Source organism: Haliotis asinina, chromosome 1 (genome assembly GCF_037392515.1).
Source record: "Haliotis asinina isolate JCU_RB_2024 chromosome 1, JCU_Hal_asi_v2, whole genome shotgun sequence".
Classification (NCBI taxonomy): Eukaryota; Metazoa; Mollusca; class Gastropoda; order Lepetellida; family Haliotidae; genus Haliotis; species Haliotis asinina.
The window spans coordinates 75,041,353-75,064,665 of record NC_090280.1 but is presented as its reverse complement, the minus strand read 5'-3'; the positions used below and the strand labels follow the sequence as shown (position 1 = coordinate 75,064,665).

Sequence of the window (23,313 nt, the reverse complement as noted above, 5' to 3'; positions counted from 1 at the left end):
TAAGCGCTGTTGTGATTGTCTTGAAAAGAAGCAGAAAGTTCAACATTCGTATATATGCAAGCGTCTCTGTGAGCATGTGGACATAGCTTCTATTGAGAAAAAGCCTACGCGTACACAAGATTGTTGCTATCTAGTTTGGACAAGTGCTCCCGTACTATGAAATATATCAAATATATCGCTTACACGAAGAAACTAGTATAGTAATGTCAGCAAAACATGCTTGTGGTCGCCGAGTACGGCATGTCAATGCAATCTCCCAGCAGCACAACAGTCACCCCAAGAACACAACTGGAACATGACACAGGTGTTTGCGGATTTCGACCACGTTGACTAAACATAACCAGGCTTTTGAAGATGAGTGTTGCAAGTGCATCACTTATCGCAGCAAGCCAGGAAAACAAGCTTTGGACTGTTGTGATTTAGATGTAAATGTAATATAAATACTTCACCGTTTCTGTTTGACAGAATGATTCTAACAATATTAACGTACGGATCAGAAATTTGAGGCTACGAAGTAAAGGATTCACCATCAATTTTGTATACAGATTCCAGAAGTGGGAAGTAAAACGTGTAGCTCTGCTGTTCTTGGCAAACTAGGAAGTGGCAGTACACTATATGAAGAAATGCATCGCTTATTGGTTGAAATTACTACACATGTCGGGGGAAAGACACCTGAAGAACTTTTATGAAATGCCGAGTTCCCTGGATAATGCTGGTAGGAACACGGGGACTGGTAACGTAAGTACTTTACTATTTTCATAGGGATTTGGATACGCATGGGTTGCTCAAACCACTGGATATGTGAGGACCTTTTTTCCTCAACGTCTCAAGGATATTAACGTACACATATACAGGAAAAAAACATATGCTAGAATTTTCTTTCGCCAACTGAAGTCACTACTTCTTCACTACTTCATCTAGAAGCGTACTGTTTATATGTTTTATAACCCGTCATTTCAGAAGACACCTGTGTAAACTGAGATGTGCAAACCATAATCGTGGAAAATGGAAGATGGGAAAACATACATAGAGAAGAACGCCTTTGTGAATATTGCTAACGCTTTCGTCACTGAAAAAGAATATCTTTTTTCATCTTGTTGTCCGTAACATAACGTCTGTAGAAAAATATACCTACATGGATATAACCACCACAACAAAAATACAATGGTCAACATGTGTAACAGTGAAGTCGAGGCATGAAAACTTGCTGCATAATTATACAGTTTTTTCCCCTCAGAATTAACAGTACAATGTAACATTTGTTTAGCACATACATGTTATCATCAGAAACTTATATTTTAATATTTAGGGAGTATTAGTGTATATATGGCATTTTATAATGCTGGGTTATCCATATACTTTGTGTGTTGTATATTTATCTGTATGGTGCAACCGTTTCACAGTAGATTTGATTATGTAATAACTTTATTACTGTGAATATATGCCTTATGAAACTTAGGTTGGATTATACCATATCATAGCATATATTATTGTTGTCGAGTAAATGGATATTTGACAAACCGTGGCAGCATTAGACACATGCGTCAGTTCGGGCATTTTAATGGTGACCTTTTGGAGGAGAAGAGACACACTCAAGTTATGGACCAATAAACAATCAACAAAGAAAACATATAGGAGTAATACATCATTTTATTAACTTTTTTGTCTGTAAAAATAGGCGACAACTGTTATTATACGAATCATTGTTCTAAAATACTTGTGATTTCGAAGGCAGTATGATTCGTCACCTTCACCTACATGATGACAACATAAATACATTAGTTATAATATATACAGACTAGAAATACCAGTTGTTTTTTCCTAGGATGTGTTTCTGACTAAAGGAATCCTTCTATAACGTTACATACTGAATATATGTGAATGCTATTTCGGTCTGGGTTTTTTTTCTTTAAAAGAAAGGAAGCGTTTGCACGAAGGAAGTTTGAAACAAGGAACGCGTGGCTGTTTCAGTATTTAAAAACAACTTGAGTGGTATCACGGCCTTTTGCGATGGTTATGGTACTATATACACGATGATGGCTGTCGATTACGATTGTCCTCGTCTTCTTCGTTCAGGTGGTTTATGACATGCTGATTACTGTAACATAAACAGATATATAGACGTTATACTACTGCGGTGCATAGCCATTGACATACGATAGTCAATGACATATAAGAGGCATGGTGATATGACAGGTGTCACGATGATATGTCCATACACACCTTCCGGTCGAAGAGTGGGTGAATTTAGTTTTTCGCCGAGCTCAGCAATATTCCAGCTGTATGGCGGCGGCCTATAGATATTCGAGTCTGGGCAGACAATAGAGCGATCATTAGCATAGGCATCGATGTACGGAATTAGGATACGATGACGTGTGTCAACCAAGTCAGCGAGCCTGACTTCGAAGTTTGATGGAAGATGAATTCTAACCCGGATCCTCAGACTAGCTTTGAGTTTAATATAAGTGAGCAATAAGAGAAATAATTTTCGGACGCCATTTGCTGAAGAACATTTAGAGAAAACTATTTAAGTAAAATGATTTTCCTAACTTCCTTTTGGGTGTATGCTTATAACGTACCTTCACAGAGTCTGTCTGTCATGTCGTTTTTGAAGTCGACACTCTCGTAATCAAGAACTGGAAACCTCGACATCTGTTGGAGTTCCTTCAGACTGGCTTCACTACCAGCCCTGACAAAGATAAATTTAACATTCCTAAGTTCCGATCTTCGTACCTCCCTCGCAACGTTCTTCAGATCGCTGATAGGACCAGTCGCTAACACAACGGCAACTTTCTTGGCGCCTCTCCGCGCTCCATTGCGATTGAGAGTCAGCGTTCTGCGGTTGATGGCAAGAAGCTTGCTTAGGGGCTTTGTTTTGTTTGGCTTCACGGCATTCATGAAGTCGTCATAGAAGAAGTACTTGTTTAAGGGGATGTCGTCCACGTCAGGGCACTCATTTGACAGGAGCCCAACGCGTATCTTTCTCTTACCAACGTTGAGGGAGTCAACTGATCTTCTGATTATGCCAAAGCTTCTGGTTACGTCTTTACCCCCAGCTTTGCTAATGTCATTGATGAACATTACGTCAGTGGGCCTCGTGCTGGCACACTGGGCTGAATGAAAATATTCACCTCATGTGAATAATAAATTAAAGACATGTATGTAAGTAAACGACAAATATATAAGTTAAAGATTTTCTTCAGTTATAAATCTACGACAAATATGTAATTCAAAGATTGTCTTCAATTATATATGAACGTAAAATACTAGCATATTTCAGATTTTCTTCAATAATAAATTAACGACAAATGTGTAAGTTGAACATTTTCTTCAGTAATATATGAAAGATTTTCTTCATTACATTAAAGACACATATATAAGCTGAAGGTGTACTATAGAAGACAATACAAGTGTTATACAAAAACTGTACACGAACTACAGCCATTGATTCCTTGCAGATTTTCATCGTACTACAGATTCAATCTACAGATTCAATCACGATTATCTTCGATATCCATCCGCTATTGTTTGATGCAATGTAGACATTACTGTTGAAGGGACTTAAGTAAAGACGCATCAAAGGTTCCATGCAACTTCAAAATGACATTAAACAAGGTATACATGTATATAGGGAACCAACTGTTATTTCGAGATAACCGTATGCTCGGCACATCAAAGTTCCACACAACGATGTTGATATTTTGTAAAACTGTTGGAATCATATTTAAGTTAAGTCTCTATGGTTATTAAAGAAGTGGTTGTAAATTAGACTTACTTGGTTGGTCTCCTTGCATTTTGAACTCGACTGAAAGAGAATGAATCGTGGCATTAGAATTAGTTTGATTTGTTTGTTTTTTAAGGCCGCTTAGAACAATATCCAGCTACATGGCGGAGGTCTGGAATTATTTTGTCCGGACCAGACAGTCCAGTGATCAACAGCATGAGCATCGATCTAGACAATGTAAATACCATTGCATGTGTCAACCATGTCAGCGAGTCTGACCACCCGATCCTGTTAGTGTCCTCTAACGACAAGCATGGGTCGTTGAAGACCATTTCTAACACGCATCTTCACAGCTCGTCCAACTGTCATTATAAATGGCACATTCATTACAAATATCGTAACATTATCTTCCTGGTATATATAAAAAATCTACGTTAATGAAAGAAATGTTGACATCGATGAATACCAAGAGTTACCCTTGTTGATCTCTGAAGAAGCGGTTCAAAATTCACACATTACATCCGCCCATGGAGTGAGTGAGTGAGTGAGTGAGTTTAGTTTTACACCGCTTTTTAGCGATATTCCAGCAATATCACGGCGGGTGACGCCAGAAAATGGGCTTCACATATTGTACCCATGTGGGGAATCGAACCCAGGTCTTCGGCGTGACGAGTGAACGCTTTAACCACTATGCTACCCCGCCGCCCTCCGCCAATGGAGAAATTGTATGTGTGCTTGGTGGCTTTTATTACAGCCATATCACTCCCTCCGATTTCCTCTGCTGAACTTGAAATAAAAGAGACAGGTGACACCTACGTATGTATTTCTTACTGAGATTTATGCATAAAGATTCATAGTCATTCAAGGTTATATGTCAAAAGAGATGATTTCAGTTTCAGTCGTCTGTTTAAGTCGTGCATTATTCCAAGCTCTAGCCTCTTGTTTACATTTCACGACATCAATGTTACAAATTCAATGCCTCAGTAAAGCGCAACATTGTAAGAAATTTAATAATTTGAAGTCAGTTGCGAAAATGATGCCAGGTGCATCTTCCTAATTTGATTCTGGATTTTTGGGTAGTTTTCGACAATTGACATGCAGATGTTTGTGACAGGTGCCACTTGGTGGGGTATAATGCCAATTTGCGAACACCAGGTATCATCACATTTTGATAGTGATTCATAGACACATGCTGATAACATAGTTGGAATTGGACTCTGATTTGACAGGGATTTCTTAGATGTGCGGAAGTAGTACAGTCGTTTTATCAATATTTCAGTCGTAATTACGTTAACGTTTAGGATGTACAAAAGCAGATCAATGCCATTTGTATGTCATCTGTATGCCAGCTTCAGTTAGAAGCTGGAATGATGAAAAGGAACGATTTTTCATGGATAGAAAACTCTATTACAATGGATGCGATGTTTCTGTGTCGATAACATTGTTACCATTCAATGCTTGATAACGGTGTTACCATCTGTACCGAAAGGTCGCATTCATTTCAATAAAGAAGTTCTCTGTCCATAAAAATCCCTTTTTCTTCAGACAATTAAGGCTTGATTCCAAGCGCCAGTGCTTACCTTCGCAAGTCTTCATGGCAAGGATGTTCTTGAGTTTCCTCAGGGCTTTGTAGCCATTGACCTGGTAGACGAAGTCTTCAGCAGGCGACGATCCAATAGCCTTTAGCTCCGGGAAGTCGGTTTGGTTGCTGACACCTAAGAAGCACACAGTTACTGTTAAGACTTGTAAGATGATACCCACGTTGTGTTGAACGTATAACTGTATGGTCATTGTGGAATCCCTACTGGTTATATGGTGTCATATCGGTATGTTATAGCTATAAATATAGTGCCATTACTAATCCTAAGAATAATATTAACGGGCGTTTATGAAGCGCTTTGTGCATGCACAAGTTACAGAACAGTCTTTAACGGGACAACCTTGACGTGAGTGAAATTACACCTCAAATATACGCTTGCGATGTATAATTACTTGAGGAGTAGAAGGACCTTTGTTCCTTGTTTTCGGCCTTGGCGTATCCACCTTGAGGTGAACTGGAAATCCTGTATTAATTTATGACATTACGTTTGGGAGAGAGACTACATACACACATGGAAACGCAAAAGAGAGCGCCTACATGTGCAAGTGTTCCTTTATTCTTTTCCAGAAATTCACCCACAATACAATACGAAGTTTGTGAAGAAACGTGAGCAAGAATAACTGAACATTTGCCTTTTCAGGTTTGCCCTTATCCGTTTCCATGAGTATATAATAGCAGAGATAATCTAGTGATTACTTTTGTAGTGAGTTTGGAATGATGTTATGCATGATATTTGTAAAGCCACGTATTTTCATACCTATTGCAAAAACATACATCCCCCTCTTTTTCAGCTCATCTGCAACGTTTTTCGTCTTCTCGGGCTCTGCAGACATGCCATCAGTAATGACAATAGTGATGTGAGCTACCGACTTCCGGAAGCCGTTTCTGGCAGCCATCATGCTCTTCTGTACCAAAGACAGAGCATCCGCGGTGTAGGTCTTGCCGCCAGTGTAGTTGATGGCTTTCACAGCTTCTTGGATGGACGCCTTGTCTTCGAAAGTGTTGAGATGGAACGCCACTGATGCATTGTCGCTGAAGGTTATCAAGCCAACCTGGCTTTTCCATGGACCGATGTCGAAGATGTCGATGACGTCGTTGACAAAGTCTTGTTGAACTTTGAAGTCGTCAATCCAGATACTGCTGGAGGTGTCCACTACGAAGATGACGTCAGCTGGCTTCCCACCGCAAACTGCAGAAAAGGATGTTACGTCACTAGCCTGTGACGTCTCGTGAAAGAGTCGCGAAGATTTCAATGGTTTAATTTTTAAGTTGATTCTGTATATACTCATTTTTTAATGTCTCACCAATATAGACCGGAACTATTTTTTGTTGTTGTTTATTTTGTATGTATATTATATTTAAATTGTCATTGCAAGGGGTTGTGCAAGTTAGACACGTTTCAATGTTTTGCATTTTTAATTTAACAACTTCTAAAAGCACTACAATAAAATATACATGATGAATAAGATATTCCACATGTTGAATGAAATGTGATGTTTCTATCTAATGAGTGGAAAGATATATATTTTATGCGCGTTGTTACAAACAACGTATAAATATTAAACGCGTTTAGCAGACTTTGGAACAAAGTGGTAATCTTCGTGAATAGATTCACTCGCTACACTGTGACAAAGTAGAATAAACTATCTCCAAAGGAAATAAAAATCTCGGTTAGCTTTCGATAATTACATTGTTATAAAGAAAATTATTAGTAGTACGTTATTTCATTTCTGAATATGTAGTGAAAAGGACTTTCTCTTATAATGTGTTTCAAAACATGAACAAACACACACAAGACTTCTTCAGCAAACGAGATCAGTCCTAACGGAACTACTCACTGAAAAGGTTGTCTTTGTCTTAATCAATGTCAATGATATTACCAACGCCGTGCTACTTGAGAAATTAACTCCTTGGCTTACACAATAATACATCATCGTATTCGTTAGCATTCACAATTATAAATAATAAATATCTCACGTCTCATTGCCTCGGCGCCCATTATAGCATCAACTGGAATAAGGAAGTGTATCATTATGAATAATTCATACAACAAGGATGAAAAGCAAGACAATAAACAAAGCAGGGTAGTGCACGCATGTTAGTTCGTCGCAAGGAAAAGGCTATGCAATATAATAATATATTTGAGTGTGGTGTTTAAATGTCACGATTAAGAAAAAAATTGAAAAGTAATCAGTCTATATATGTATTAGTATCTATCTGTTTCTGTGTTATAATATACAGAGTTGTTATTGACAGAACGTTAGGATACAGATAGATAGGTAGAGAGACAGGCAATCCACCAAAGGCATGCGCTATCAATTACAACTGTCTGTGTCATAACTTGACATCGCTATTTCGCCACCAAACAAAACCAGTCAGTCGAATTCAAAATGAATCCATATTTACAAACATACTGACTTTCCAAATCAATATGTCCATCAGTGAAGGTATATTGAAATCGACCTCTAAGATGTGATCAATTGAGGAGATATAACCTGGTATGTCCGTTTTCCTGTAGCATACATCCCAATTATTATTTCCTTAACAGACAATTCTTTAAGCTCATGGATCTTTAAATCACTAACAGAAAATATTTTACGTTTCTGGCATTTTTTTATCCCATTAATAACCGAATTGTTTTATGGGGTAAGTAGATTGTATTTTAATTAGCAAATGAGATACAAAAAAGGGAAAGCCGCTGAAATAGCATTACGAATTGGCAAAAAGAGAGAAAATAGACACGTTATATGTCAGGCAGTCAGAACTAGTTTCGCGGCAGTTATAAATAGTTAGATCACTATCTTTATGATCTTTTCAGTAATTAACTCAGCTTGACCTGCTCATTGAACCAGCGAGTTATTTGGTGGGTGTTTCAGTTAATTACTGGATAATTGCTGGATGAGTCAAGCATCCACGTTGCAGTTCGTACTGGTTGTACTTACGGCTCATAGTCGTTGTTGTGGGTGTAGTTGTTGTCGTTGTCGTTGTCGTTGTAGTAGTTGTGGTGGTAGTTGGAACTGTAATGGATATATTTGAATACTTGAATATTGTTTCCTCTCATTTATTTTAATGTTCGTCAAACACATTTTGTTGGGTCCGACGGACCTTTTTCGCTTACTGTTGCCTCCAATCCACCATCCACTCTATTCCCAACCGACATTCCCCCACGCTTACACTATTCCCCTTCCTCCAAAACACGCATGTCATCGTATCGCAATTGCGCAGATCGATGCTCATGATGTTAGTCACTGGATTGTCTGGTCCTCGCTCGGTTATTTACAGACCGCCGCCATATAACTGGACTATTGCTGAGTTCTGAGTTTGGCGTAAATTACGAAAAAAACCCAAATAAAACCCCGCATGTCTCAGTAATCCTTCATGCCCACAATTGTATCAAATAACAGTGTATTCGAAGTCGCAATAATGTAGCTCAGCAAAATCAATTTCCGTGATAAATAGGTATGGAAAACGTTAATACACAGAATCTACCTGTAGTAGTTGTTGTGGTAGTTGTCGTAGTTGTGGTAGTAGTTGTCGTCGTTGTAGTTGTTGATTCTGTTGTAGGCGGAACAGGGGTTGTCACTGTGAAAAACAATTCTCACGAGAAATTATTAATGTTAAAATTTACCATATATTCGGATCACTAATGATACAAAACACTGTTGGGGTAGCATTATTGTTAAGATGGCAGGCCTCAGCCCAAGCTCATTCTGCCTCATTAAATGTGTGATAAACGTTTATCTCAGTCATTGCGGGGAGGGTTGGCTTACTGAATACATTCTCCTATCGTGGATATTGATAGTTAATCGAATGCGTCCCTTTTAGGAGCAGCATTATCATATTTTACAGCATTATAACGGTGGGACTTCAGTATAAATGGGCTTCACATATAATCAGCCTCTGTCAAAGGTATGTTCCATGAGTTGTAATGATTTAGTGGTGTAAATGTTTCAGTTTCGTGTGAAGTGGATGTGTTGGGGAATATCAATATCTCACAGAACAGAGACATGGGAATCGAACCCACAATCATATGTTTCTAGCAGGTATGGGTTGGGTTGAGTGAGTAGGGAATGAGTGAGTGTGTGGGTGGTTGAACTAGGTGGTTGAGTGAGTGGTCGAGTGAGTGAGTGCATGGTTAACTAAACACAGCAAATTGTTTCGGTTTAGACCATCTGACCATCTGTGAACCCGATTACAAGGTAAATACTGAATATTGAAATTACTGAAAACAATGAAAACAGGTTCTAATGGGTATACCAGTATACTGTTTTTCTTTAAAACTTTACCTTGACATGCATCCATAGCAAGAAGTGCTCGAATGGTGTCCAGTTTTCTGAAGCTGACAGTTTTCACGTACTCCTCCGCTGGGGAGCTGGCCATTTTCTCCAATTCATCAATGTCCACCCGGGAACCTATACCAACTGCGAAGATTTGGAGACCCTGTTTCTTCGCCTTTGATGACTCTGGAGAATAGCAGGAATGCCCGGTAGTACCCCGGTATACCGATATATCATATACCGCAATAAGCCTTCCAAACGATACGCATTGCAATGTTGTTGTTTTATGAAAAAAAACCGCCCCGCCCCCTCCCCCCCCCAAAAAAAACGAAAAAAAACAAAAACGACACAAACAAACAATAAAAAAAACCAAAACAAAAAAACGGATATTTGGTGATGGAGGCTCTAAAGTTCAGTGATTTTGTCTATGTGCTGTTTTTGTGAGGTTCAGAGACTTTTATTCTCAATGGTTTCCAATTACTTGACGAATCGACATTTGTAAACAAATACTAAAATAGAAATTACCTTCCATCAAAATGAAATCTAAATTCAATATTTCTGATGTCACTACCATAACACTTATTTTAAAGCCTTGAGCAGAAAATAGGCTCTTTAAGTACAGTCAATGTCACACGCCGAAGCTCCGAATATATCGCAATACACATCTGAATACGGGTATCAGAATAGCAATATATTTCCCAATACAAGCTCATAATGACTGAGCATATATGATATATATTCAGTTATTTTTAAAGGTGTTATGAGATAGCAAAACGTTATGACGAGAAATAATATTATTATGATGAGTGTTAGTGAGTCGACTTGGTTAAACGCATATTTCACCGATATTTCAGTTGAATTACGCTCGCGTATCTGTAGATCATTCTGGCTAGAAGTGCAAAGTTTGCTGTAGACTGGACTTTGAGCCACGATCAGAGGTTACTGACACGCCTAACTGTGGCAATTCGGCATATACTGAGCAGCAAAAGAAACGCAAAATGAAATCACATAAATGTATGCGTTTATGTTTGCATTGTATTTCAAAACTTAAGAAAAAAAAGTACAACAAACAATCAAAAAGCATAAAAAAACAAAACAAAAGACCCCCCAAAAAACAAAAAACCCACAAACCCCCCCCCCCAAAAATAAAAACAAACAAAACAAAACAAAAAAAACAACAACAAACAAACAAACAAACAAAAGAACAAAAACAAGAACAAAAACAAATAAAAACAAAAAACAAAAAACCCAAACAAAAAAAAAACAAAAAAAACCAACAAAAAACACGGTGGTATCATTAAGAATGGGACGTTCGAACTTTAGTTTACCTCGTAAGGTTAGGGACGTATTTGTTGACTTTCCATCTGTAATGACAATCGCAATATGCGGCACTCCCTTCCTTCCGCTCACCGCCATCATTTGCTGCGCGATCTGCAGCCCGAGATAGGTATCGGTGGCTCCACCCTTTGTGAACTCTATGTCACCGATAGCCTAGAAAACAGGTAAAAATGAACGCGGGGAGAAAAAATTGCAAAATAGATTTGCTCTTCCGTTACTACATGCAATGATAAGCAGACAATCCAATCCAATGAGGTATGTTTTTTGCTAATCATGCTTCTGAAATATACATATGGAAATTAATTAAGCAACACCAAATTCAAAGACACATAAAAACTTAACAAAGTTTAACGAAGTAATTTTGATGATTGATTATTCAATTTTGATGTATTGACATACAGCATGAGCTTTTCATGGGTTGATATGACGCGCGTGAAGCTTGCACAGCGCACGTGCATTGCTTTAACCTCAACTTTCGAAAAATGCACTTTTTCCCTGGGGTGTTTACAAGCGCAGGTTGTCGATTGCATTCGGTTTTTCATTCATTTCAATGTCATGGCACGTAGGAAATTATCAGAGGCCACTCGTTGGCAAATAATCGGCATGAGGAATGCTGGTATGTCTCTAAGACAAATCGGGACTCAAATCGGACGACATCATTCCATAATTTCAAAACTTTTGAAAAAATACCGGGCCACTAATGAAGTTAAAGACCTGCCTAGACCAGGAAGACCCAGGAAGACCACAGTCCGGGAGGACAGAGCTTTACTGAGACTTGTACGGCGCAGGTCCTTCGACTCGAGCTCTCGGTTGAGACAGGAGTGGCTTCCAGGGAGACCCATCTCGAACAGGACTGTTCGGAATCGTCTGAAAGCTGCAGGATACCGGGCAAGGAGGCCAATCAAGCGACCCAGACTGTCTCCAGCCCATAAGGCAGCCCGACTGGCCTGGTGTAATGACCGTTTGCACTGGAACATTGCCTCTTGGAGGAAGGTCCATTTCTCAGATGAGAGCCGGTTCTTGCTGCACATGGTGGACGGTCGTACTCGGGTCTGGAGGCAGAGGAACACAGCAATGGCTCCACGGAACATCCAGGAGACTGTGGCCTTTGGGGGAGGTTCCGTTATGGTATGGGGGTGCATTTCCATGAACTGCAAGTTGGATATCATTACCATCCGTGGCAACCTTAACGGTGTTCGTTACCAACAGGAGGTTCTTGACAGGGCTGTGGTACCTCATTTTGAGAACCATCCTCTGGCAACGAGACCCATATTTATGGACGACAATGCTAGACCTCACAGGGCGCATGCTGTAAATGATTTTTTGCGGCAAAATGCAATTGACAGAATTCCATGGCCTGCCATGAGCCCTGACCTCAACCCCATTGAACATTTGTGGGACTTTATTGGCCGTCGTGTGAGGCAGAGAGACCCACCAGTCCATAATCTCAACGAATTGACGGCTGCCCTGCATGAGGAGTGGAACAGGATCCCCCAGAATCAGATCCGGAGACTCATCCAAGGAATGAGGAGGCGTCTGGAATCGGTGGTGCGTGCGCAGGGAGGACACACTAGATATTGATGAAAGTCGGTGTGCAGACTCTCAGATGACTGTTCTTTCTTTCCATGTGACATTTGTGTTAATACACCTGACAACAACGTCTGTGGATGAATAGTAAATTGTGTCCATTTTTTCATGAATTTAAGACAGTTTTAAGAATTTGGATTTCGTTGCAATAAAGCAAAGTCTTGATACTTTTTCCCTTTAAGTTGTTTGTCAGAGATCGTCTGTTGAATAAAAAAGTGTCAAACTATATCAACCCGGCATATTTTGATTGTCAGAACACTTCAAAGTTGCTCCAATAGAAAAAAATGGGGTGTTGCTTGATTAATTTCCAGGTGTATATATTGAAAAAATGGTAGGGATCACTGATCTCCTAAGAGATGCCCAGTCTTTGCTTCGTACATGACCCGTAACTTTTGTCAACGTTACCTAAACTGTAACTACAACTCTCCTTCGTACTGACACGAACTTCATCAACATCCATGGGTAATTCCTTTTGGCTGATTTCCTATCAGCGTGTTAACATGTCGTTTGCTGTGTACAGGGGCGTACTCGGGAAAGAAGGAAAGTGTAGGGGGTTTTGGGCATGTCTCGACTTCCAAGAAAATTTTCAAAAAATGGTTGCTCTAGGCAGCATGCGCTGCTATGATTTCCTGAATGAATGTATTTCAATCTGTTCATAAAAATATTTTTTCATGGGTAAGGTTTGTATGCTTTATCGCTGTCAGCATGTTTTGTACAGTCTTAAAGGGAATCCAAGCGAATTGTCTTCTGAGCAGAAAATTGCTCAGTGACAAGGTCTGTGTTTACTGGCATTTCTTTGTGTACATGTACATGGGCAAGTGCACGTGATGAAATGTGGACATCATCCATGTTGGATCGAAGGTACGTATTGAACTAAGTGTAGGCACGTGCCTAAAGTGCCTAATGGCAGGTACGCTACTGGCGTATGTTATTGTGAAGAGTATAGTTGCCCTGGAATATTGCTACCCGTGAAGGTCCCGGGGTAGAATAGGCCTTCAGCAACCCATGCGCGCCATAAAAGGCGACTATGCTTGTCGTAAGAGGCGACTAACGGGATCGGGTGGTCAGGCTGGCTGACTTGGTTGGCACATGTCATCGGTTCCCAATTGCGCCGATCGGTGCTCATGTTGTTGGTGACTGGATTGTCTGGTCCAGACTCGATTATTTACAGACCGCCGCCATATAGCTGTAATATTGCTGAGGGCAGCGTAAAACTAAACTCACTCACTCACTGGAATATTGCCATGTTTTGGTGTCCCCCCTCGTGATATTGCTTGAATATTGCTAAAAGCGGCGTAAAATAAAACTCACTCTCTCGATCTTCGCATTTTCGAGCTTACATTTTACTTACGTTTGTCACTTCCTGTTTGGTTTCATATTCGCCCAAACCAAACTCTTCTCTAGCTCCCTCACTGAAAGACACCGCTCCAATTCTGGTTTTGTCGGCCCTGACATGGAACATCTTAACTACATTCTGTACAAAGTGTAGCTGCTGGTAGAAGTAGGGTGGCCAGATGCTTCTCGACGTGTCTATGATGAACACAATATCACCAGGCTGTCCGCAGCCGTCGTTTCCTAGAAACATAAACATATGAGTGAGTGAGTGAGTGAGTGAGTGAGTGAGTGAGTGAGTGAGTGAGTGAGTGAGTGAGTGAGTGAGTGAGTGAGTGGGTGAGTGGTTGAGTGAGTAAGTGCGTGAGTGGTTGAGTGAGTGACTGCTTCAGTGAGTGGGTGAGTGAGTGGGTGAGTAAGTGGGTGGGTAGGTTAGTGGGTACGTGAGTGAGTGAATTAATGGGTGCGTGAATAAGTGTTTAGGTTTAGGTTTAGTGGGTGCGTGAGTTAGTTGATCCGTGAGTGAGTGGCTTGTAACTGCGTTATTTCGTAGGTTAGTGGGTACGTGACTTGGTTAGTGACTGCCTGAGTTGGTTAGTGGGTGCGTGAGTGAGTGGGTTAGTGGGCGCGTGAATGAGGTTATGCGTCAGTGGATGAGTGTGTGGAAGGGAAGGTGAGTGAGTGAGTGAGTGGGTGTTTTAGTGCGTGAGTGTTTGAGTGGGTTGGTGGGTCGGCGAATGAGTGAGTGAGTGACTTTTGTTAAAATATACTGAAAAGGAACTCCAAGGAAACCAGAGATCCTGAACTAGGGGAAGTCCTTGCTTCATTTAGGGCTTTAGCATTGCACGGACGGCTGGACTGTGGGGAAAATAATTTGGTTCGGGACTGCGAGACAGACAATGACGACGTTGCAATTTAGACGTTGGAGACATACCATAAAGAGCAACTGTATATTAGGGGCGGGCACAGGACCTCGCTGTAAAGGTACAGAGCAGGCACATAAAGGATGGAGGACGGACTTTCATAAAACGTGGTGACAAGCTCTTCCTTTCTCTTCTCCTCATTTGAAAAGGCCATAGATACCTCGAATACCGGGTTGTCAGATGTCAGAGATAATTACAAATATCTACATCGGTGGTGGAGATGTGAATTTCTCCCACACGCATTATATTATCAAATTGTTTGAAGGTCATCACTGGAATTTAGGTTAAATTATCACAGCCAGTCTTTCGTATTTATATTTTACAACTTCAATAGCAGATGCTTTTTAACAGGATTTAAAAAAAACCCCGTCATGCCATGTTTGCTCATCAAGGTTATAATGTTGAAAACCTTACGCTAGATATACAGAAAATTTATATTTGGGGCATGACTGACAAAAGGCCTCATTCAGATTTGTATCATACGTTCACTCTCACTCACTCACTGGCTATTTTATTTATATTTTTGTTTATAACAGGTTTTATCCTGGTATTATTACCATAGTCAATAGACAATTGTTTATAGAAGAGAAGTCTTATTCATGTGAGAGTTTTGTGGCTTTTGTTTCATACGAATAACCTTTGCTTCAGAAAAGTACGTTCTGTCAATTCACATGGAAGATAAAGTTAAATTTTACGTTGATTTCAGTTTGAATACACAATAAACAAACACACTGAATGGACAATTGATTAAACAGAAATACATACTAATAATCAACAACAATCATGTTTCAAGATCATGTAGTGTTCACATGACTGTGTCCACATGACTGTGTCCACATGACTGTGTCCACATGACTGTGTCCACATGACTGTGTCCACATGACTGTGTCCACATGTATCTATCTTGGCATAATGATCATTCCCCTGTTGTTTGTCCACATTTAGTCAAAATTAGAATGGATGAACAAGAAAAATCCGAAATAGGCATGGTAATTTGGTTTCGATGGAGGAAATTTTATTTATAAAGAAACGTAATGCGCACGAAACATGTTCACAATGTACTAAGGCCTTAACACGATAATTTCAAATAATATCATAATTAAAATATATGCTAGCGCGAAAATACAAAGAAAACCAGCAAGAGAGTTTCCACCACTGTTTTAACAACACGATGACAACAGCGTCTTCCCAACTACTACAAATATACGATGAAAACAACCCCTTCCCCACCTTTTCCGATAAATAAATATTCGATGAAAAAAGCCTCTTCCCGCCCCTAACGGATATACGACAAGAACAATCCTACGCTGGAAATAGCCCATGCTACTGGGCCTGCCAACTTGCACGTTCACATTAGAAATATTATTAACACAGTCTTACCGACGTAGATTGTAGCGGTGCTGAATGACTCTCACTAGTAATTATGGGAAATGTTTTTAACAGGGCAATTTAGTTGTATTACAGTTCAACCGCAAATCGGCATAGCAAATTATTTTGTTTTGTTTCATTGAGTAAGATTTTTTAGTCTGCTGTAAAGTTATCTGATATATTTGACATCACTCATCTGGCATTGCATTATTGATTTCTGTTTCTTACACTGAATGTATTTTGCCAAGAAGGTGAGCATGCCTTCAATATACAGAGTATGTATGGAATGTACTATTCTAAGGTGGTGAGCATGCCTTCAACATACAGAGTACGTGTGGAATGTATTATTCCAAGAAGGTGAGCATACCTTCAATATTCAGAGTACGTTTAAAATGTATTATTCTAAGGTGGTGAGCATACCTTCAATATACAGAGTACGTATGAAATGTATTATCCCAAGAAGGTGAGCATGCCTTCAATATACAGAGTACGTGTGGAATGTATTATTCTAAGGTGGTGAGCATGCCTTCAATATACAGAGTACGTATGGAATGTATTATTCTAAGGTGGTGAGCATGCCTTCAATATACAGAGTACGTATGAAATGTATTATCCCAAGAAGGTGAGCATGCCTTCAATATACAGAGTACGTATGGAATGTATTATTCTAAGGTGGTGAGCATGCCTTCGATGTACAGAGTACGTATGAAATGTATTATCCCAAGAAGGTGAGCATGCCTTCAATTTATAGTGTATAATATGCATACTGCAAAGGCGGGAGAGTCTGCGCAGTGTCAGAAACCCGACTCCACGTGGACAATAGCATGAACAACACATATTCAGCCAGACTGACATTGTAATTCCTATAACCCTGGGATGCTAGAATCTCAGGAAGATGATTTGAACATGTGAGTTTAAACTTTTGTAATATCGTTTTACAGACTTCTGTATTGAGACTTTAAGACTGAGGATATTTGAAACAATCATTAACTTGAGGCGAAGGTTTCACCGTGAAGGCAAATAACTGATATATTTATAATTCATTTCAGAAATGAAAAATTTATTTAATCAAATACATGGTGAGTAGGTTTAATTTTTACGTCGCACTCAGCAATATTCATCTATGTAACGGCCATCTGTAAATAGTCGAGTCTGGATCAGACGATCCAGTGATCAACAGCATGAGCATCGATCGGCGCAAATGAGATACGATGATATGCGTCAACCAAGTCAGCGAACCTGACCACCTGATCCAGCTAGTCGTCTCTTAGGCAAGTATAGGTTACCAAGGATCATTTCTAATTTGTATCTTCACGAGTTTCAAATATCAAAACAAAATTTACATATAGAGAATAGTGTTCGACAATACATTTCCTTGGAAAATAGTCATTGTTTTTATCAGTTTGACTGATATTAAACAATATCTGTCAACATCGATTATTTAATGGTATGAAGTCATCTTCTGTCATAATAGAATTAATAGTCCGTGCACTTGAACAAACACTCCAGCAATTATATATAATTTCTTTGACCTTAATATCCCTTCAAGTATTCATTTCAGTATAATATGGTAATGTTGCTCTGATTGGCTCTAATGACTGACAGTTGAACTGGCAAAGGTTTTGGTCTAATCTTGGAGCCAATCGGACATAATTACAATATTAATTGTTCTGATCTGTCGTGTGAAAACTACTCACATCACTGAGTAGCCAACTATGTGCCAACATGTGCCAACTATGTGTTTTAAGATAGTTTTATACGTCGGCGCGTATGGTTATATACCTATGTTTTTCATGTTTCTGGTGAAGTTGGGATACATGTAAGCAAAATACTTTCAAACACTTTTTAAAAACTTTTAAACGTTTTGATGGTATACTCATTACGTAGCATTCTGAGTAAGTCAGTAAGAGGTGTGGACCATACACATTCACCTTAGTCATAAACGTTTTAGAGGGAAGCCTAGTGGCTAAAGCGTTCGCTTGTCACACCGAAGACCCGGGTTCGAGTCCCTACATGGGTACAATGTGTGAAGCCTATTTCTGGTGTGTCCCGCCGGGATATTGCTTGAATATTGCTAAACGGGTGAACCCATTCACTCACTTAAGTGTAGACTTTTTGCGATTACACATGGATAGAGACCATCTCTTAATTCGAAAAGCGACTGTAACAGCCACCCCGTAAATATGAAAATCGTACCGTTTGTATAAAAGCTGCTTTACTGAAACAATGCCTATTTCTATTCACAAAAACATAAAAGAATGGGTCTTCAAGAACACAAACTGTTTACTGTATTGAAAAATGTACTTACCTTCCGCAAAATGAACCTGCAAAGAAAAAAAGTGAAGTGTTTATGTGGAATACGCATTTACAACATTTAAGAAGGGACAATGTAACACAACACACCACTGTGAAGAAATTACATTGAGTGTATATGATAAAGTATTAATGAGATTATTGACAGTCGTAAACTAGTTGTATAAATATGTAACTTGACATGCACAAACATAAATGTAAGTTCCTAAACACCATTTTAAATAAAGAAAGCTAAATAATGAGCCTATAGATTTTTCTGGGTTACATTCTCTATGTTCTGGAGTACAACGTTTAAGGGCTTTTTCTGATCCCACCATCATGTGTCCCACCATTACGCCGCTTTTTGCAATACTACTAGTCCAACAACATCACAGCGGGTGACAAGAGGAATGGGCTTCACCCTTGTACCCAACAGGGGAATCGAACCCAGGTCTTCATCGTGACGAACGAACGCTGTAACCACTAGGCTACCCCAGCGCACGTCTGAGATGTACACATTCACCTCTAAATAACTGGGATACAGTTCAAAGCAACGTTTAACCAAGCTCACCACTATCTCAATTTCAGTATAAATGTCTAAACAGTATGTACAATATAATAACATTTACCATCCTCTTTGTGTTGGTTGTCTTTGTCTCGCAGCAATACTCTAATATTAAATGTGTCCTCACTCTGGCAATATATACATGTAGACACTGTGCGAAATAGTTGAAAATTTTGCTGGCCAAAATAATTCACTAGAAAATTGGATGTAGGAACTAAGTAAAAGATTACAACAACAGACAAGAATACAATATTGCCGACATGACAAATGTTTCATCACTGAGATGCTAATATGTTGAACATTTTTATCATACCCTAATCTTGCACGATTCATATGTGTTTCTATAACTTAACAGTCGGAGAGTGTGATATATTAAAAAAAAGATCCCATGAAAATTCACTGCCAGTCGGGCCTGTAACTGTGGAGATTTACTGACCCGACAGGATTTTTACTAGACACGGTCTTGCGGGACAATGGCTATTTCGCACACTGCATGTAAGTGTAAAATTCAAAATTGTTCCACATACTTATTCCTGTGCGAGTCTATGCATGTACCAGCCCCGTACAGTTACACCGGAATGCAATCAGCAGTTTATCATGGCTGACCATGAAAATTATTTGCTTTGGTATTATCCGAAACAAGCTGAGAAACTAAATTAGAAAGCATTTTGGAAGCCGAAATAAATATACAACATGAAGCGAGTCCTTACCAGAGAGCACAGCGATAACGCTGCTATGAGTTTCAGCATCGTCCTCATCCTCGTCTTTACTACAGCGTGCGTGGAATATATCAGTCCTATGTGGTCAGTATCAATGCAGTTCCTATGGCTTGTAACGCGATCTGTTATAACGGCCCTATCACAGCCTACCTTATATCAACGCGGAGTAGAAAAATAATGCATGATTCACCATTTAATTACCCCAATGCATGTCAAGAGATCGTTGTTTAATTGGTTAGTTATAAATGATCTTGTATGCAAATGTAAAGTCGCCATTATAATTATCACGTTTCATGTCTGCTTATTTCAAAACGTTTAAGGAATGTAGTTAAGTAGATAATCAAATATATTACACATAGACAATGGATATGCCTTCTATTTTCAATGGAAAATATAATCTTGAAAGGAAAATGGACTGGTTAAATTTAGTTTACCTTCAAAAATTCCTGTTGGGGCTGGCCAGCTGTGTCAATGAACAAATTACTTGTCTGTATTATCGATAAGACTAGATATCGTGATAGCACATGCCATGGAATGGTTTACTGTCAGTCCTTGCATAAATCCTGAAAGATTTTTCTTTGGGCAGGTTTATCCTTTTTATAAATTGGCTTTACGATTCCACGTGCAAATGTCGAAACTCCGCTGGGAGACCTACATGCGGCCTCTTTCATCTGTATTGTCTTGCTTCCAACTGATGCTGTCGTATATAATAATAAATATAATCATATATTAAATGACGAGTGTAACTCACTTTGGGTAATATTATATATATCGTACTTTTGTAAATTTAGTAATGACCCCGCAAAAATAAAGTGTAAAGGCTTCGTTAAGTATGCTGAGAAAAGTAATTAGTGCAATGAAAGTAGAATGTAATGAAAGTGCAACATCACTTATAAAGATACATGAACATTGTGCGATCATTGTTTAAAGAGAGTGAATGCGCGAGTCTATACCAGACAATCCGGTGACTAACGTCATGAGCATCGATCGGGATACGATCAGATGGGATACCATGACATGTGTGAGCAAAGTGAGCTAGTCTGAGCTCCCAGTACCGTTATTCGCCTCTCACGGCAAGCATGTGCTACTGAAAACCAGTTCTAGTCCCGATCTACACTGGTCAAGCGTGGAGTTGTTGAAAGCCAGCTCTAGCAGTGATCTTCACACATCAAGCGTGGAGTTGCTGAAGACCAATTCTAACTCGTTAATTGTCCACGTCATCGTTACTACCAGAAAGTATTAGCAACATTTATAATGGCATGGTCACATAACATGCAGCTGCTTGTATGGACATACTAATGACAGACATCATTAATGGGCATGTCTAGACTAGACGCTAGGCACTAGACGCCAACACCATTCACAGGAACGACAACAATTAGCACGAACAAATTACATCACATGTTCACCAATCAGACGTCTCCCCAATATAATCATATTTCGGATAACGTTACACACATTATCACGGGGAGTGTCATAATTCATTATGGCATTCTTTCTTCTGATTTTATCAGCTTTGATGGCATCAACACGGAGCCATACCTTCACGTAAAGCTTTCTAGGAATGGCTGACTCATTTGCACTGACCTGCAGTATCAAACAGATCGTCGCCGTGACAGACTGTGTGAATGAGAGAGTGAGCTTGCTTTAGCGCATTTGAAAACCACTGGCAGTTGTTTTATCCCATAGTAAGGGTATCGTGCTGAATAAGCAATAAAAACAATTCGGACATTTCTGGAATTCGACTCTAAAATCTTCAAGCGTATGAGGAAGAAACACCAGTTCTTCAATTGCAATCTCTTCTGTTTACCCTCAGCACCTACGTCCAGCTGGAAAATAACGCTAAACCAACTACCCCTAGAGTACCTTCTCAATGACCCACGCAGGTGATATATTTACGTTAGTATTCCAGCGTTTATATAATCTGGATAAGCCTAAAAATGCACAATACGAGAAATGAATTCAATTGATATTGTTGTAAAGACGTCGAAAGTGGACGATTTCTCGGACTTTTCGATTCGCACAGAAAAGACGTGATAATAATACTTCAAACAGATAATAACGTGTCATGACCAAATGATATAGGGTTATAACCAATGATCATTCAGCTTATAACAGTAAGGGTAACGCTATTTTTAAGGCATTATCATTTGCAGAAGCACGAGGTCTTTCTCCTTCGTCGGGCAGTTGAAAATACTGATAATTATAATGCCCTGAAAAGTAGCGTTACCGTTATTTTAGCTAAAATGAATAGAATTTTAAATAAAAATATAAACAACGTCATCGGTTTTCAAGCATTTACTGCTAACAACAAACGACGGAGGTCACTGACACATGAATTACAAATACAGACACGTCATAGAACAACGCAGATGACGTCACTATTGAGAGTGACGAAATTCGACCTTGACCTTTGCCCATACTGCCAGCCGCCATTGCTTTCAGTGCTAAACAACGTTAAACTTCAAGTCGATATTTCCATTGCTGTATGTGGTAATTTATGGTACAGCTGTCATGGTTGGCAAAGGCAGGGAAGTGCATAAGGGCTCAGGTACATGGGGGAAAGATATTTGACTGAACTTCAACAGCTGAGCTACTTATGACGTCACCTAACAACGGGCTTGATAATGGCCCGTCGTCAAGAATTTTGCGGGCATTAATAAGTTACAGTGGCCCGCTCAATTCTGATAACGTGCGGGCGTTTTAATGATAATTCTATCCATTTTAGCTATAACGCAAGTCGATTTCATAAACACTTACTACCTGGAAATATCCAAATCATAAATTTGGGAGTCAACTTTCTACCTGGTCAACTGTCGAGCGAGGAAATGGTTCTGATGACAATCAACATCCTGTTGCACATGGGCCGGGCTTACCCCTGCGCAAACATGGGCCATTGAAATTTGAACAACGAGCAAGGGACAACTGTGGCATGCGCTGTCTGCATGATGGTCCTCCCTTCGTTAATGAACTTCAGCTATCGTGATTCGTGGACGTCCACTTCTTGGTCTGTCTACGGTGACGTCACTCTGTCTGTAGCGCTGATTATGCCTTCTAACTATGACAATCGTGGCATATTTCTCGCACTTGTGTATAAAATCATGCATTCTAGTCTCTCTTTATACCCCATAGAATCATTCTTCGCATGAAATTGTTACAAATACTACCTGAATATTGCTACGTTTTGGCGGTTGATTTTGGTATGTGTAAACAGAAAAAGGAATAATGTTACTTTAACAAGCAAAAATGTTAACAAAGAAGATAATTTAAACCTTTTGACAATATCACAATATCAAGACACGTTCTACTTATATTCACTAAAGCAAATCAGAGGAAAATGTTAAAAGATTGAAATCATAAGAATGATTCATTTACAACTTTACACACAGCTGTGTCCTGTCTTAATAGTTGAAAACATTGACTTTAAGTGTTTTATATTTATCTCAAACCAGATTTTATTGTGAATCTTTCATTTGGACACTGATATAAATCACTAAATCACTGTTATTGGTTTGTTTCGTCACGGTCGAAAAGTCTTTTGAAAACGGTGTGTTTCACCGTCAGGTGAATATAACGAATCTAACACTT

General features: G+C 39.3%; 1 protein-coding gene across 1 annotated transcript; it reads right to left on the bottom strand.

Moving 5' to 3' along the window:
- Nucleotides 1-1,632: 1,632 nt before the first annotated feature.
- LOC137282565 (cartilage matrix protein-like) lies at nucleotides 1,633-19,836 on the bottom strand. The gene is made up of 13 exons (XM_067814340.1): nucleotides 19,717-19,836; nucleotides 18,458-18,473; nucleotides 13,878-14,101; nucleotides 10,930-11,092; nucleotides 9,611-9,787; nucleotides 8,814-8,906; nucleotides 8,267-8,341; nucleotides 7,302-7,334; nucleotides 6,082-6,513; nucleotides 5,305-5,439; nucleotides 3,776-3,805; nucleotides 2,580-3,113; nucleotides 1,633-2,098 (listed from the first exon to the last, which is right to left on the bottom strand). Exons 1-13 carry the CDS (start codon nucleotides 19,762-19,764, stop codon nucleotides 2,082-2,084), a joined length of 1,977 nt encoding a protein of 658 aa, XP_067670441.1. The 5' UTR covers nucleotides 19,765-19,836; the 3' UTR covers nucleotides 1,633-2,081.
- Nucleotides 19,837-23,313: the final 3,477 nt, after the last annotated feature.